The 14,797-nt window shown below is 39.3% G+C and overlaps 1 protein-coding gene across 1 annotated transcript in view; it reads right to left on the reverse strand.

Annotated features, from left to right (window-relative positions):
- LOC306846228 (ephrin type-B receptor 1-B-like) overlaps positions 1 to 14,308 on the reverse strand; it is a gene marked incomplete at its 5' end in the record, with an annotated part of 266,880 nt that extends 252,572 nt beyond the window's left edge. Inside the window, one exon of the mRNA XM_079379447.1 lies at positions 14,239 to 14,308. Coding sequence (XP_079235573.1) covers positions 14,239 to 14,308 — 70 coding nt within the window. The remainder of the gene's footprint in view (positions 1 to 14,238) is intronic.
- Positions 14,309 to 14,797: the final 489 nt, after the last annotated feature.

Consider the following 14,797-nt stretch of genomic DNA (forward strand, 5'->3'; position numbering starts at 1 on the left):
TATAGCTGGGGACTACTTTCATGTGCTGCGTAGTATCATTGCGCCTGCTGCACCCACGGTACAGCAGCAAATTCCCTTGATTATTACGCCGGAACGAGAGTATAGTTCCTAGCTATATCGGCCTAGAAAATCGTAGCTTTTCATTTTTCATCAGTCTTAGTACACGATGTAAGTACAGGAGAGTCAAGCTTTAAATAGGAAACATATTGAAACTCTTTGGTCATTTTTGAGCGGGATGCTAATGGTCTAATCTGATTCAATGATCTATGCTAAGCTAAGCTAAAAGTGCTACCGCCAGACCCGGAGATCGGCTGAATGGATTCAAAAACGGTAAAACTCAACTGTTTAACACTCGGGGAGTTGTAAAATGAGCCTATTTCCAAAAAATGTGGCGTATTCCTTTAAGTAAAATAAGCAATTAGCAAATTGTCTGTTCACATTTACTTTTATGCAAGACTGTTTATGTAATAGCTTTAATGGGGGAAAGAACCCCAAGAAGATTTGGAAATGAATTGCAAATTGAATCAAAAACAATAGTGAAATTTAAAACTTTGGTTTAAGGATTGTTAAACATATGGAGAAAAACTAAATTTTGCAAAAATGGCAAAAATGTACTAAAACTGCAAACTGACAAACTGAAATAAAAATAAAATAAATGTTTAGAAATAATAATAAAGTAAAAAGCACAAACAAATTACTAAAACTTTAAAATTAAAATGACTTAAAACTTAAAAACAAAAATGTACTTTTATAAAAACAAAAGCTAATTAAAAATATTAACAAATATTATAATAGTATATGATTAATACCAAAATAACACAATAGAATAGAATAGAATAGAATCCAGATCAAGCAAAACAATCAACCGGCAAATTGTCTATTCACATTTATTTTTATTGCATTGTGCCGAAGAGATTTAATTAATTCCTCTGTTAATTCCATATAAAATCAAAGTCTGTTTAGCGGTGACTCCCACCAGTTAATTACATTTTTTTTAAACGACTGAACATCTGAGTTTGTCCAGATAATCCATGCAAACAGATTCTGTTTAACAACTGTGACCACTTTTAGATTCACACTAGCATTCTGACTCCTGTCTGGCGGAAGCAGGACACTAACCTGCCTTTATGGTCGCACCCACTCGCCGCATAGAAACTACTGCTGTAAAAGTGAACAGATTTGTGTCTAGATACGAACGAGACTGCCAATGGGCATGCAATCCACAGCCCCCAGAGATGATACAAGATCAGCGTCATAAAAGCCCAGATGGCTGATAGCCTGTGGCAGACCTGCAGCACTATAGATGGCCATTCCACTATGGCCAATTATAGCAATCGCAACGTCTCCCAGGAAAAATGAATGGCTTGGAGCAGGCAAAGCTGAAAAATGGTGTGTCCGTGTGTGGGTTTGTTTCTAAACAACTTAAAATGACTGTTTGAAAAATGGAAGGGAAATAAAAATATGTATATATATATATATATATATATATATATATATATATATATAACAAAGTAATGAGCAGATTTCTACAGTTTAAAGCAAAGCCTAACTACATAACAGCACAACATTGTTTTTATATTAGTATTAATAATGCATATAATATGTATAATATCTAAATAATATTTATTATAATTTTTAATACTATTTTTTATTTTTATATATAAACAGTTTTGAGATGAATAACACATCACTGGAATTGAAAAAAAAAAATTATAATAATTACTGGTAAAGAGTACTTATCTCTTTTTTTTCTATACAATTATCCATCTATTCATCCGTCCATCCCGGATTTCTACTACATCCCGTCAGTGGGTAATCAAAAAAGCTCATGCAGGCAATAGAATCAAGGTGTTGGATGACCACATGGGCAAAAGCCACTAATTAATCTGCTATAATGATGAGGCAGCAGCAGCTCTGGCTGGGAGCCACGCTCAGCCCTATAGCACACCGCTGCAGTCCAGACACCCCCAATCTGGCAACCTGCTGTAATTAGGGCCAAGTCACCTATTTCCCATCACCCTGCATGCTTAGAAATCAATACTTAATTACCTTTAAGCCCTCCCTTTACAGAAACACACACACATACACCACTGGCCTGAATAGAAAACTCCACATACAGGAAGCTTCTAACACAAAAACACATCGAAAAATAAAGCAGCCCCTCATCTATCTAACATCTATTTGAAGATACAGGATCTTTTCACCACATTTTCCTTTTCTTCCACCTTTCATCCTTTCCTGTACGCCCTTTTTTTCTGCCTAAGCTGGAGATTACATTTATGGCAACAGCGCGGTGAAATATGGGTTTGTGATGATTCTGCATAGGCAAAGAGGTCATAACTCAGTCGTAATGAGAGAGAGAGAGACCATGAGAGAGAGAAGGAGAGAGCAAGAGGAGGCCAAATCAACTGCATTGCACTGCCTCTTCACACATCAGAGATATTACCCTGCCTGCCACGGTAAAAATAACACCTGACAAACTGCTTTTTGATGAAATATTAATGATCTAATAACATTAGTCAGCCCTCCTGCTGACCCGAACCTTGATTTTCTGAGGTGAGCTGATTGCGTGCGGCGAGCAGTTTAAAATCAGTGATGTCGAGGAAGAAACGCCACGATCAGTCACTGGTGCTGGTGATACACGACACAGCTGAGAGGACGGAAGATCTGAGTGGAAACAACTGCGTCGGGTACAGGATGTTGAAACCATCACGCTAATGATCTGAGCGTAAAGTAGGTCATGTTCGGCTGTGATTGGAAACATTTTTTTAATTATTCTCTGTCTGTAAAGTGGTCAAACCGGCCCTCACACTTAGGGTTTTTGAATGAATCCTATGCTAATAAACAATGGGGTGCAATGAATACTTTTTAAAGCATTTAGACTTTCACACAACAAAATGGACCAAAAAAAAAAAATCCTATAGACTTAAATTTAAGGGAGGGAAACAAGCTACTGAGCATCTAGAAATCAGATTAACAACCTTAGCAATGAATGATTTTTTTGGCATCCCTATTGGCAACGACATACCAAAGCCCTGTCAACTCCCTAGCATCATGTCAGAACGTAAACACCAATTACTTTTCTCCAAAAAAAATAAATAAATAAAATATATATATTCACAGAATAATATTAAAAAGGTAAGAAAGTGATGTTGCACGCTTCATTTAAATTTGCATTCTCTGCATGAGCGCTATAACTAAATGCGTGTTTATAAAAATGAACTGTTCTGAGACCTTGGAAGACTGTCAAAAACTCTGCTCCAAATTACTGGTAATATTCCAGCCCAAAATGTTGGTTTTGCTTCACCCTTTCAAAAACAACCCTAAAAAGACTATATTAACAGCTGAATGGCTGAAAAAGTTTCTGAGAGAGTGACTACGTGAGAACTCCAAAATCAACCCAGAAGCCCCTTCATCTCCCTCCACCCCAGTGTTCCTGTGCCTCCTGGACTAATCCAGGGGCTCGAGAGGTGAAATTAAACCATTATGGCAGAGCACTGGAAGCAGCTTTCATTAAGAGAGTAATAAATGAGCTGCTTTGTTTCTCAGGCTCCTAAAACTCAAACCTGTCTTTCATACATCCAGATCTTTACAGCCCCTCCGTCTGCAATCCAAACACAGACGTGGACTCGGGTTTCACCTCTGTTTGGAGAGGCGGAAAAAGAGTGCGGGGGGGGGGGGGGGGGGGGCAAATGAAAAGACGGTGGAAAAAAGACCAACAAACTGAACAACTGCATCTATTTAACTACGTATACAGCGAGAGAGCGAGAGGGAACAGAACCAATTATTGGCTGCGCTCTGGGCAGGAAGCAGAACTCTCTGTTGTTGCCTGTGCCGCCTCAAGTTTTAATTAAAATGCCTCTTTCCTTTCAAAAAATGACAGTGCAGGGAAAGAAAGAAGACAATGAGAAAAAACAGTCCCAGTCAAAACAGACCCCACGACGACAACAGGCTTTTGTGAGCTACTGGGGGAAGTTTGGGAGTTTAAAGTAATAGTTTACTTGAAAATTAAAATTCTGTCATTATTTACACACCCTCATGTTGTCCCAAGCCTGCATGCAGGGCTCTATTAGGACATCTGAATGGGCTTATTGGGTGAATGTTTTCCTTCCCACATTCCGCAACCATTCTTTTTAATGCTGGTGTAAAAATGTACCACCAAGCTCTCTGCAGCATTTATTCAATTGGTAGATGCTTCCATTTAAAGCAACTTGTGAATGCAACAAAGATTTATATGAAGGAGTCAGTGACATCCAAAGCAAACACCATCCAGCTGACTTGTGATAGTCATGAAGCATCAGTTAGAATAGGGTGAAAAATCATTAACAAATCAGTAAAGTTTTGCACCATATGGCATCATCTCCCAGGAATAAAAATAGTTTATGAGGTTTAGAGCCGTCACTGCAAAATTTCCAGTTTATATACACTACACCACAACTGTTTTCAACATCGATAATATGAAGAAATGTTTCTTGAGCACCAAATCAGCATATTAGAGTGATGATGGATCATGTGACACTGAAGACTGGAGCAAATTCAGCTTTGCATTACAGAAATAAATTATATTTTAAAATATATTCGAAAGAAAAAAGCTATTTTAAATTGGAATAATATTTCACAATATTACCATTTTTACTGTATTTTTATCCCATATAAATACAGCCTTGGTGAGCATAAGAAAAAATCTTGCTGACCTCAAATTTTGAACAGAGGTAATTGAAAATGTTACATAAATACAAAAATAAATATATATTTGTCATATTAATATCCATACAATCAAGGTATACATTTGAAGTTTGAACAAGGTTAAATCACAAATGAGCAAAATTTTAACTGAATAATTACTATTCAAAGCAATCATATGACTTCAAACGACTTAGGTATACAGTATTGTGGACTACTTTGACAATACCTTTGTGAATTTTTTTTTTTTTTTTTGCATATTTGAAACATGACAGCCTCCACGCCCATTCAGTTACATTGTAGGGAAAAGAGCTGAGCATTCCTCAAAATGCATCCTTTGTTTTCCCCAGACAAAAGTTTGGCACAAAATGAGGGGGAGGGATTTTCATTTTCAGGGTGAACTCTTCCTTTAATTAGGCCTGATGCTTGGCCTTAACAACCTTTGGAAACATACCACAATAATCAATTCACCCTGCCACAATCTCTCCTCCGGACACACTGGGGAGGATCCTATATCTGCTGACGGGGCCACTTACCCAATGCACCATTTGACTAGTCTCACATAGCGAAAAATAGAAAAGGAAAAAAAAATGGTGTTCTAGCTTTTTCTGCTGATTGCACTTACATATATTCACTCTGTCCCCAACTAGGTGCCTTTTAAATCATCTGATAAAATGGTTATTGGAGGGTGGGGGTGGTATTGTGTGATGCAGGGCCATAAATCCAAATAGACAGCGCGGCATTTTCAGAGAAGACTGATTTTAGATTTGGGCTCTAAACTCGTGGGTCAGTGCGACAAAGAGTTGCACTGCTTTCCCAGCTGTTTATTATAGATATTTAACCCACCTTCCTTATGGTTAACCTGACAATCATCTCTCAAGAACACAAACAAATCAATTATTGCATTAGATCAAACATAATTTGTCTTAGACCTTTTTTTCTGTTACCTTCAATTAGCTGGTTCGAATGTGATTTCCAGGGACGTTCGCCATTCATCTCTGCTCTAAATTCATATGAACACATGCCTGTTTGGTTTAACGAGGCCATTTCAGACCTCGTTTGCCAATCTAGTGATGCTGAAAAAGCCACAGAGCGTGAAGTGAGACTGATGGCGGTCTGAGACAGGAAAAGCAGAACCCATAAAAGACAAGAAACCAACAGGGCTTTGAGGTCTGCCGGTCCCACCGTGATGCCACACACCAGCACACAAACACACACCCCATCGACCATCTGGCTGCCGTGTCTGGAGAGTACGGAGATCTCAGAGGACCAGAGATGGTCTCGCTGAGCTGCGTCACCCAGATGCCCCGAAACAATTTATCAGGGTCCAAAACTGCAGCAGGGAGAGTGTGTGAGCGCGGATACACAGATCGAAACACCTGGACACTTCAATCTGATTTATGACAACCTACACTATCCTGTTAGCTGGTCACCAGAATATGCTGTTTTGGATGCTTATGTTACCACCATACTTCCTAACCCCAACATACCAATACCAAACCAGCACTAACTTGCAAAAATCAACCTTGAACAACATTAATTGTCAGCTAAACTAGCATCAAGCCAACATCTATCAGCCTGGAACAGCATTAACCAATGTAATCCAACGTGGACCAATATGAATTCCTAGCTATACTAGCAATAAACAGCATAAACCAGCCAGAAACTACATGAATTCTCTGCTACAAACTTGCACAAAACTTAACTAGCACAAAATTTACTAGTATTAGAAACATATTCAGCATGTAGGCTAACTACCCAAATCAACACCAAACCAGCCCTAATCCAACCAGCATAATCCAACCTGAACCTAGATGCATTCTCAGGTAAACCAGTATTAAACAGCATAAACCAGCCTGAACCTCCACATGACAAACATAGACTTTATTAACCAGCACAGAACCATCATTGTCCAATGTGTAACTACTGTCAGGGTTCTGTCATTTCGGTCTGGTTTATTCGTGGTTTTGTGATGGAGCCCTGACACTCCCTCCTTGTCTTGTTTTCACTCCCTCCTTGTCTTGTTTTCTCTTGTCTGCGTGCTCCGTTTCATGTTGGGGCGTGGTGTTCGGATCCGGCACTCCTGTCTTGTTCAGACTCAGTTCTGGTTTCGTGTCGGGGTTCGGACACTCACGCTCCAGGTTTGTGCGCTCCTCTGTCCTCTGTGTGTGTTTTGTTCGGCACGCGGTTCGGTTTCGGCCGCATGCTTTTTCTTGTTTTGCTCTGTGTTGCACGCAGCTTGTGTTTTTTCACTGGCTGCGTGCTTTCATGTTTGTTTGTTTTTTTGCGAACACGCGGCTTATGAGTCTCCTCATTAGCTGCGTGTTCGTGTGCTGTTTTGCACATGGCTAGTGATTTTTGTTTTGCTGGCCATGTGCTTGTGTTTTTGTTTTGTGTGTGCACATGGCTGGTCTTGTTTAGTTCTATGTGCTGTGTGCTCCCACTCACCTTGTTTCCTGATTATTGGTTCATTTTCCCCACCTGTGTTTACTCGTTACCCTCCTCATTTGCTCTGTTTATAATCTCCTTGTGTTTGCAGTCCTGTGCCGGTTCGTCGTCGATGTTACCCTGTGTGAAGTCCTGTCCTGCCTTGCCTTGTCCTGCCTTGCCAGTCTGTTTTCCCCTACGGGGTAGTTTTTGTTGTTTATTTCATTTTTGTATTAATAAAGCTCTTTTGCCTCCTGCAATTGAGTCCTCGCTCTATCCCTTCACCCACACCTGACAACTACCTAGATTGACACCACCAGACCAGCACTAACAAGTTTGACCCAACCTGGACCAACATGAATTCTCAGCTTAAAACTTTTAGCACAAACTTAGACTTAATTAACCAGCACAGAACGATCAGTATCTGAACTACCTAGATCAACACCAAACCACCACTAACCACACATAATCCAATGTGATGTGCCAGTTAAAACCGCCTAGCGCTGACCAGCATAATTCAACCTACAACAAAATTATTACACAAGTTAAACCTAGACCAGCATTAACCAGTATAATCAAATCTGGACCAGCATAAATTCTCAGATAAACTGGCAACAAATCAGCACTGAACCAAATTAGCATTATCCTGTTTTAGCAGGATATGCAAACTAAACGGTGTGCACTCAAATCCAGCCAACTGCCAAATCCATATTTCTTGGACATTCACCTAGAGTGAACTCAACCACTGGAGCTGTCAGCTGCTCAATTTGAAAGTCAAATGATAGTCAACACACGTAATGAAAATCAAACAACTGTATTTCATTTAAAAATCATCAGGTCAGCATATCCACAAAGCCATGACAGTCCATTGACCCTCACATTAATATTTAATAGAGATCTAAATCTGTGTCTTCCTCTTGTCTGAGTTCTTCTCGTAAAGGCAGAAGTCTTTTTATTATTAAAAAAAAATCTGCCTTATCTGTTTCCATCACCTTTCTGAGGAAGCGTTCATTTAGAGACGATGAGAGATCTCATTTGCAGGTGCATTAGTGCTTTTCGCTCGCTGCTCTTTGAGCCTCAGTCGCTGCTGACAGTGATATGGAAGATAGAGCAAACATGAAAAGTAATTTAACCCCTCATGAGCAAAGATGACTCAGTCTGTTAATGATGAAGAGGTTTATAATCAACCGTACAAGAACAACAACTCTCCCCCCGAGTGTCTGTGGGTGTATGAGTGCAGTATTGACGCACAGATGTCTGAAATACTTGATTCTGATTGGACAGTGGCAGCAATCTGAGGTCAAATGTATTCACATACTAAATTAAAATGTGTCTGTAAATGTGAATCAAATTAATGTGAATCAATATTTCACACAAATTAATGTGCTACTTAAAGTAGCAGAGTAATAAGTGGGATATTATTACAGTTATCTGGTCATCATTGTAAAATAAGAGATACATTATGAATACATGGAGAAAAAGAACATGATCATCCTAAATCTCCACCAACATGGCACACAGCAAGAGAGAGATAAGATGAATTTGCATGCCATGGACAAGTAGGAAAAAAAGAGAAAGGGAAATAGGAAAAGTGTGGTCAGCATCTGTAGCTCATTATTCACATCAGCTGCAGTAATTTCCAACACACAGTCCTGTCCACCCTTAAATAAATTATGGGCACATTGTGTGCATTTAGTCGACTGCGTGATAGAGATTGATTGGAGAGAAAGCATGAATAAATCTTCACACAGACAAAGAAACACAGATGGATGTCTGCATGTGTTATAAATAGGGATGTCAATAGATTTAAATAATTAATTGCATCAAGCAATTTATTTGTGATTATTATAGTAGTAATTACAAATAATAATTGCAATAATAATAATAATAATAATAGCAAAATAAATATTTTAATAAACCAGTAATTACAAATACTATAAATATATTTAATAAAATAAATACAAACCAGTAATAATAATAATAATAATCAATATACTACATTTTCAATACTGTATGTGTGTATTCATATATAAATAATAAAAATACACACACATATTATGCAAACAAAAACTTTTATTTTGTATGCGATTAATCGTTTGACAGCACTAATATGTGTGTGTGTATATATATATACACACACACACACACATACATATACATATATATATATATATTAGTGCTGTCAATCGATTAAAAAAAATGTAATTGCGTTAATCACAGTCCTGGTGTCACGAATCCTGGCCATGCTCTTCCGTTAACTCGCCACCAGATGTCACTCACTCACCACATGGACTCGTACACCACACAGCACACTGGACTACAGTTCCCACAATCCATTGCACTGACGACACTCAGCTGATTACACGGATCACACAGCTGAATTCACTGATCACCCCATCACACACACTATTTAACCTGGGACTTTCTCTTGCTCTCGGCCGAGTATTGATCTGCGTTTAGTGCTCACCTAGCGCTAGCTGCTTTACCGTGCCATTCCGTGTTTCTGTAATTGTTAGCATTTATCCCTCTCCTAGCGATAGCTACATTACAGAGCCTTAGTTTAGTTTTAGTCTTGCCTTGTTTTTCTTACCGTGTCTGACCCTGTGTTTCCTGGACTAATCCTTCGCCTCTGCCGTTTGGACTCTGTTTGCTCCCCGTTTGGACTATTGCTCCCGTTTCTGGACTATCTCTCTGCCTTGCCCCTTTGGATACTGTTCGCCGATCGTCGACCCACGCTTGCTCCACGGATTGCTCTGTCTTGCCTCTGCCATACCTGTTTGCTGTCTCCCGACCCTGCCTGTATGACCATGTTTTATAATAAAGCTTTGCACATGGATCCGCACGTCTCACGTCTCGTCAGCCCCGTAACACCTGGACTGTGATTAATCACGATTAATCGCAAATTTAAAATACTAGCATTTACCTGTAACTGTGTTGAAATAAAGGAATGCATGACAAACTAGTTTAAGGAAACAGAACGTTTCACATCTCCGCCAGGTACATAGACTAATCCTTATTATACTTTTGTTTTAATTCAGCCATTATCAGCCTTCATACTGGCAATAAAACGTTTACCAAGCCACATCGCTTCAATCCCAGTACATATTTACCCAACTATTATCAAAAGTATTTCTAAATAAATACAACAAAACATTTTCTCGCGACCTTACATGAAGTATTATGATAAATTTCATTATGAACAATAATTGGACCTGTTCTACAGGTGCATTAGCATCATGCTACATAAGACCATTTATGAGATTAATAGTACACTTTTACTCAAAACTTTATTACATGATATACTTAGATACATATTTCTAAAGCGTTGTACATAGCTGAATAAAAACAAAAATATATAATATTTATCCATAAATAAACAAAACAAAACAAATGTAATATGATTACCAAAATGTAATGTATGAGAGACACTCTCTCGCTCTCCCTCTCTCTCTCTCGGACACACTCTGTCTCTCTCATGCACTGTCGCTCTCTCTCTCTCTCTCGGACACACTCTGTCTCTCTCTTGCGCACTGTCGCTCTCTCTCTCTTTCTCTCTCTCTCCGACACACTCTGTCTCTCTCGCGCACTGTCGCTCTCTCGGACACACTCTGTCTCTCGCGCGCACTGTCGCTCTCTCTCTCTCTCTCTCGGACACACTGATGACGGCAAGAAGTCGGGGTCAAACCCTATCAAACGATTAATTTGCGTAAAAAAAAATATTAACACGTTAACATTTTTAGATTAATCGCATGCGTTAACGTTGACAGCCCTAATATAGCCCTAGTATCTATCTATATATATATATATATATATAGATAGATACTGTTTAGTATGTTGTCCTGGGTTGACGGGTTCAACTGCATAACAATCATTTAGCAGCTTGGATGAAGCAGGTGATTTGAGGTCAACTCAGTAGACCGATGGCAGTGCCATCTCCCTGCAGCGAGTATAGATAAACTCCACTGGGTTCCTTTGTCTCTAACAGAACAACAGTGTCGGGCGGGACATTGGCTCGGTCTGCGGTGAAGTCATTTGATAAAACGAACTCCGACCGTGGCAGTAATGGAGGACAGAAGAGTGACTTCAGATAAGGCTTGTTTATTTGGGCCAGCAATGTGGGAACAAGGATGCACTTGCGATGCACTTAGTGACATGACCACACTTTCAGACCTCTTTAAACGGCGAGGGCTTAACTGAGGGTTTGGCCGTCTGAGTATGTGTGTGTTAGGAGTCTAGAGTGCTTTCTATAACCTATTTGATGTTTCCACCGAGAGAAAAATGTCAAAATGACAGGCCAATTGAACCTGCGCTTAAAATCCTGACTGAGCACTTAAATCCTCCCAGACACACACAACAAGCAAAACAGATCTAAGAAAGCTCACCTGAGTGAAGATTATCGTGACAGTCTTCATAATAAAGCTAATTTTTATGACTCGCATCAGTTTCTAATCAACTCAACTGAAAATTCAAACAAAGTTCATGATCCACAAAATGGTCAAAATGAAACCTAATTTTTCTTCACATCTAATTTTTTCGTAGTGTGATGCTTTTCAGAGTAAAACATGACGCCAAACAATGTATGAAATGATTATGAACAATAAAACCTAAAACAAAACAAAAAAATTAAGGAAGTCAAATTCAATGTCCTATTACATGCATACATACATAAATCAATAAAAAGTTCAAAAAATCTCAAATTAATAAAAAATACATAATTATATTCACACACACACACATATATACATATATATATATACACATATACATATATATATATATATATATATATATATATATATATATATATATATATATATATATATTAGTAATTAATTTTATTAGAAATATTAATAATAGTCTTGAAAAAAAATAAAACAATTTAAATTTAATAAAGGTCCCTTCCATAAACTACATACTGACAATTGTATAACTATCTATCATCTCCTCACCTAGACAGATTTAGTCATTGGTAGTGTTTCACGAGTGCAACAACATATGTGTGCATTCATAATTTATCAGATTTATGATTATTAGGCACGGCTGATGAACCGTGCTCACTGATGCATGGAAGCACGTCAAAGTGGAGTCACTCCACTTTCCACTATCCCAGATGGTCCCCCAGACCCTCATCTTCCTCACGCACGCGTGCACACACAGTTGTGCTTTTCGTCTCCCTCCCCCATCTCTTTCATCCACTCTCTCTCGCCTTCTCCGAGGCACACATGGCTTTGACACATTGCTTGTGGTCACTGGGCTCATTTGGCAATTAGTAGCCATAATCTGATCTTGCTGATATAGGCTCAAGGAGAGGCTAATATACACAAATGTGCCACAGCAAACACACTTTAAACCACAAAGGCCAATTGCCTTTCAATTAGCCACTAAAGAAGGGATCACTAACCCTGTTCCCTCCATCTGCCGCCTTCAGACACACTTCAACTTGAACATGGGGAACATTGAACATTGAACTCACCTAAATGAATTTCAACAATGCTTTTGTCTGTTCTGTATGGCTGGAATCTAAATCAGACACATTACAGCTTGCGCAGACATAATTTAGTGCTGATTGTCTGAGGTAAATCATATAGCGTTTGGGTTTATCATGCAAAAAAAGCATGCACGCTTAAGTAAAGTGAGTTAGCAAGCAGCTCAGGGTTGCAAATAAAACTGTGAGAATACACAGACTTACAGAATACCTGTATGAGTGTTTTCGGAGAGAAAGACAAGCAAACAGGTTGTGTGATGGATGGAATTGGACAGGCAGTGGAGATGGAAACAAATAGACAATCCCTTCATCTTGGCTGTGTGTTCATTACTGATCTGGAGACCAATCTCTCCACACACACACACACACACACACACACAGCATGCCGAACTGAACGTCTGATTTCTGGCACGGCTGCAACAACCAGTCAACCACCATCTGTCAAATGCCAGACAAGGAGGGAGATTTTTTTTCCCTCTCTTATTCTCGCTGTGTTTCTGCTTGATTTTTCAGAATAAATCATGCACTGGCGTGACCTGAATACAACATACACCAGTGGTCTTCATCAGTGGTTGGGTTCACACACAAATGTTCCTGAACAAGACACAGGTATTACTAGTCCAATATGGGTTTGTCAATTAAAGAGATAGTTCGCCTAAAATGAAATTCTATCATTATTTATTCACCCTTGTGTCATTCCAAACCTGTTTGGCTTTCTTTCTTCAGTGGAACACAAAAGGCTACGTTAGGCAGAATGACAGTCACCATTCACTTTCATTATATGGAAGACAGATGCAATGAAAGTGAATGGTGACTGATGTTGTTAGTCTCATTCTTCCTAACATCTTTTGTGCAAGTCATACAGATTTTTGATAACACAAATGAAACTCCCATTTTTGGGGTCAGCCATCTTGAATATGGATAATATATACTTGTTTCTAGCTTTTGTAAAGTATCTAAGAGTAAACTGCATTATAAAAAGTCAGTGCATAGGTAATTTTCACTGCCCAAAATAACACTAAAATCACATTTTTATTACGAAAAAAAAAAGATTTTTCTCTAAGAAAACACTTAAACTGTCAAGAAAAGAAAGGCAATAACATTTGTAAGCCTTTCAGATCATTCTGCATGGAACATATTCGTTTTAAGATTACCAAGTATCCTAAATGTTGTTACTATGTAGCTGGTAGACCATTTTGAACTAGTTTAAGGTGGGCAAGCTGGTTATGGTCCTAACTGAAAATTTGCCAGTCCAAGGTGGTCATTAACTGTTCCAATCTAGAAAACCATCTTGGACCAGAATAGCAGCTTAAGATGATGCTGTTGATCATAAAATGACCGACTACTATGTTCTTAACCACATTTCCCATGTTAAAATACAGCAGGGTTTTTAAGTAATCCACCCATTCATTCCGCAACATTCAGCACCCCGACCATCCCGCGTCTGTCAAAACACCACAGAAACTCCTTTCCAACTCCGTTGGATGCCAAAAAGATCTCTTTCCATACTCAACTTAGTCCTCGCGAATAAATCCCAGCGCAAATCTCCGCTACGAGACCATTCACCTGTCAAACCTGAAGCGCGCCGCGAGTAACGCACTCCACGGAGCGCGTCAAAGAGAGACAAACATCCACATATTTACCTTCCATCGCGAAAACGGCCGTTACAGCACACAAAACCGTTATTAATCCCACAGTCATGGTAAAAGGCATTGGCCGCTGCCGCGGTGTCCCGTTGAATTTGGAAAACCGGACGGCTTGGCGTGCGCGTAAAATCCGTCACTTGTCACGCAGGGTGATATTCCAGCGAGCGAGTGAGCGGCGTGGAGTCACATCGCAGGCAGTAGTGGATGCTGCCACGGACGCAGAGATGAGAGCTTGGGAGAGACGGACCCCCCCCGGAACCCCCTTTAAAACCTATGGACCAATCAGAGACTGCACACCGAAAACCGCCAACCAATCACAGGCAGTCTCTCCTTACAGCATGCATTGTTATTCAAAACAAAAACTTTTCAGTGTTTCTCTAGGAGGTGAAACACGCGTTCGGTTGGAAGGGAAATAGCGACCTCAGATGGCCAACACGGAACTGCACCAGTGGAAATCACTTCAGCTTTTCTTTTCTTTTTTAACAAATAGGTGTCATTCTAAATTAAATCCAAATTACAAGCAATAGTTTGACAATTTTAAAGTTACACTGAGGAG

The sequence above is a fragment of the Barbus barbus genome (genome assembly GCF_936440315.1).
Source record: "Barbus barbus genome assembly, chromosome: 26".
Lineage (NCBI taxonomy): Eukaryota > Metazoa > Chordata > Actinopteri > Cypriniformes > Cyprinidae > Barbus > Barbus barbus.